The sequence below is a fragment of the Rhinopithecus bieti genome, unplaced genomic scaffold, assembly GCF_001698545.2.
Source record: "Rhinopithecus bieti isolate Rb0 unplaced genomic scaffold, ASM169854v2 scaffold_39856, whole genome shotgun sequence".
Lineage (NCBI taxonomy): Eukaryota > Metazoa > Chordata > Mammalia > Primates > Cercopithecidae > Rhinopithecus > Rhinopithecus bieti.
The window spans coordinates 346021-348697 of record NW_016816291.1 but is presented as its reverse complement, the minus strand read 5'-3'; the positions used below and the strand labels follow the sequence as shown (position 1 = coordinate 348697).

The window sequence follows — 2677 nt, the reverse complement described above, 5'->3', positions numbered from 1 at the left end:
TTTTTTTTGAGACAGGGTCTGGCTCTGTTGTGCAAGCTGGGGTGCAGTGGCACCATTGTAGCTCGCTGCAGCGTCCAAGTCCTGGGCTCAAGTGATCCTCCCGCCTCAGCCTCCCAGGTAGTCAGGACTACAGGTGGACACCACCATGCCTGGCTAATTCTATAAGAATTTTTACAGAGGCGGGATCTCGCTTTTTTCTTTTCTTTTTTTTGCCTAGGTTGGTCTTGTACTCCTGGCCTCAAATGATCCTCCCACCTCAGCCTCCCAAAGTGCTGGGATTACAGGCGTGTGCCACCGCGCGCCACCCCGAAATATTGTATTGTAAAAGACAATGAAAAGCATACAAAACAAAAATGATCAGTGGGAAGTTAGATGGCGTCAAATGCCTGGGCAAAAAGGGGTTAGGTCTGCAGCGCTACACCGGATGTAACTTACAGCTGCAACTAGCCGAAACAGCATTACATTTGTTAACGCAATACTTGGTGGCCAGAAATTCATGTCAGGATAATTCATTTGAGCACAGACTAAAGGGTTTGGACTTGTACTTATAGTCCAAGTTTCTCAAACTTGCTGGGTTTTATGAATCATCTGACACTTTAGTTAATAATACAGATTTCCAGGCGGCTCCCTTATAGATCCTGATTATGTGCGCCTAGGAAGCGGCCAGGCAATCGGTATTTCATGGGTTCGGTGCTATCCAGCCCAACTTGACAATGAGAGATCGCTCTGCCTGCCAGGTGAAGGACCTGACGCTGGCGGGCGGCGGGGACTACCAGGTCAGTCCCAGGACAGCCGGCTCCGGCAAGCTCCCCCACGGGATGGCAAGAGCCCAGTGGAAGTTAGCACAGTAAACCTAATCAACAAGCTGCAGTCACCCTTCTTCCCCAGAAATGGCCTCTTCAGCTCTTGCAGGGGAGACTCTGAAAGTCCCCAAAGGACAGAAGTCTAGGAGGAAATGATTGCCGCAGAAAGGGATACAGTCTTGGCTACTAAACACCGCGCGTGGACGCCTAGGGACCCGTCCCCCCTACGCAGTGCTTCTACCCCCTCCCTCTGCAAACGCGAAAAAAAGAAACGCGAGATCCCAGTGCAGGGGCGTGGTCCCACCCTGGCCAATGGAAAATGAGGGCGTGACTTTAAGCCTTTCTTTCATTGGCCCAGGGTCCCAGACCGTCAAGGTCTTGGTGCGCCGCGGCGGAAATCGCGCGGGGACCGAAACACACTATCAGTTTCGGGTCCTGCCGCTGCGGCTGCCGCCATCATGGTGCGGAAGCTTAAGTTCCACGAGCAGAAGCTGCTGAAGCAGGTGGACTTCCTGAACTGGGAGGTCACCGACCACAACTTGCACGAGCTGCGCGTGCTGCGGCGTTACCGGCTGCAGCGGCGGGAGGACTACACGCGCTACAACCAGCTGAGCCGTGCCGTCCGTGACCTGGCGCGGCGCCTGCGCGACCTGCCCGAACGCGACCAGTTCCGCGTGCGCGCTTCGGCCGCGCTGCTGGACAAGCTGTATGCTCTTGGCCTGGTGCCCACGCGAGGTTCGCTGGAACTCTGCGACTTCGTCACGGCCTCGTCCTTCTGCCGCCGCCGCCTTCCCACCGTGCTCCTCAAGCTGCGCATGGCGCAGCACCTTCAGGCTGCCGTGGCCTTTGTGGAGCAAGGGCACGTACGCGTGGGCCCTGATGTGGTTACCGACCCCGCCTTCCTTGTCACGCGCAGCATGGAGGACTTTGTCACTTGGGTGGACTCGTCCAAGATCAAGCGGCACGTGCTGGAGTACAATGAGGAGCGCGATGACTTCGATCTGGAAGCCTAGCGGATCTCCCACTTTCCATGGCTGTCTTTTACAGATGGGAAAACTGAGGCCTGATTCTGGAGATTCTATGAGGGTGCTATCCCCAAGGGTGTCAGATGGTCGTAGGTTCTTAAGAACTTGATTCATCGGTGGCAGGCCTTGCATAGAGCCACGGGAGGTGCGTCCTTGTTTTCCAGGAAATGTTCTTAGAACTTGGACTACTGATTATTGACTGTGCCTTGGGAAGCAGTGGGAAGTAAGTTGGTGCTGCACAGGGGTATTGTTGGCTTCTTGTGTTGGAAACGTTGTAATGTAAAAGGAAAAACTGCAAATCCCTACGCCCTGTTTCCCTTTATCTAGTCTTTGGACTGGTTCAATTCGTTTAATTCCAATTCTTGCTCCTGGCCGTGGTTAAGCTGTGTACAGATGATGGAGAGTTTGGCCTCAAGTTTTTATAAACTGAGCGAGACTAGTGTTCAGGATCTCCACCCTTGTTTAAATGCCAATAAATGCCCCAACTGCTTTGTAAGTGCAACTTTTTAATCTGTCTGGTTTTCCTTTTTTTTCTCTAGAGATGGAGTCTTGCTCTGTCACCCAAGCTGGAGTGCAGTTGCGCGATCTCGGCTCACTGCAACTTTCGCCTTCCGGGTTCAAGCAATTTTCCTGCCTCAGCCTCCCGAGTAGCTAGGATTATAGGCACCCGCCATCGCGCCCGGCTAATTTTTGTATTTTTAGTACAGTCAGGGTTTCACCATGTTGGCCAGGCTGGTCTGGAGCTCCTGACCTCTTGATCCGCCCGCCTTGGCCTCCCAAAGTGCTGGGATTACAGGCGTGAGCAAACCGCGCCCAGACTGGTTTTCTTCTTTTTTTTTTTTTTTTTTT

At 53.3% G+C, this 2677-nt stretch overlaps 1 protein-coding gene across 1 annotated transcript; it reads left to right on the top strand.

Annotated features, from left to right (window-relative positions):
• Positions 1 to 1111: 1111 nt before the first annotated feature.
• On the top strand, positions 1112 to 2333 carry IMP3 (IMP U3 small nucleolar ribonucleoprotein 3). The gene has a single exon (XM_017854801.1). The coding sequence runs from the start codon at positions 1262 to 1264 to the stop codon at positions 1814 to 1816; it is 555 nt and encodes a 184-aa protein (XP_017710290.1). The 5' UTR covers positions 1112 to 1261; the 3' UTR covers positions 1817 to 2333.
• The last annotated feature ends 344 nt before the right edge of the window (positions 2334 to 2677 follow it).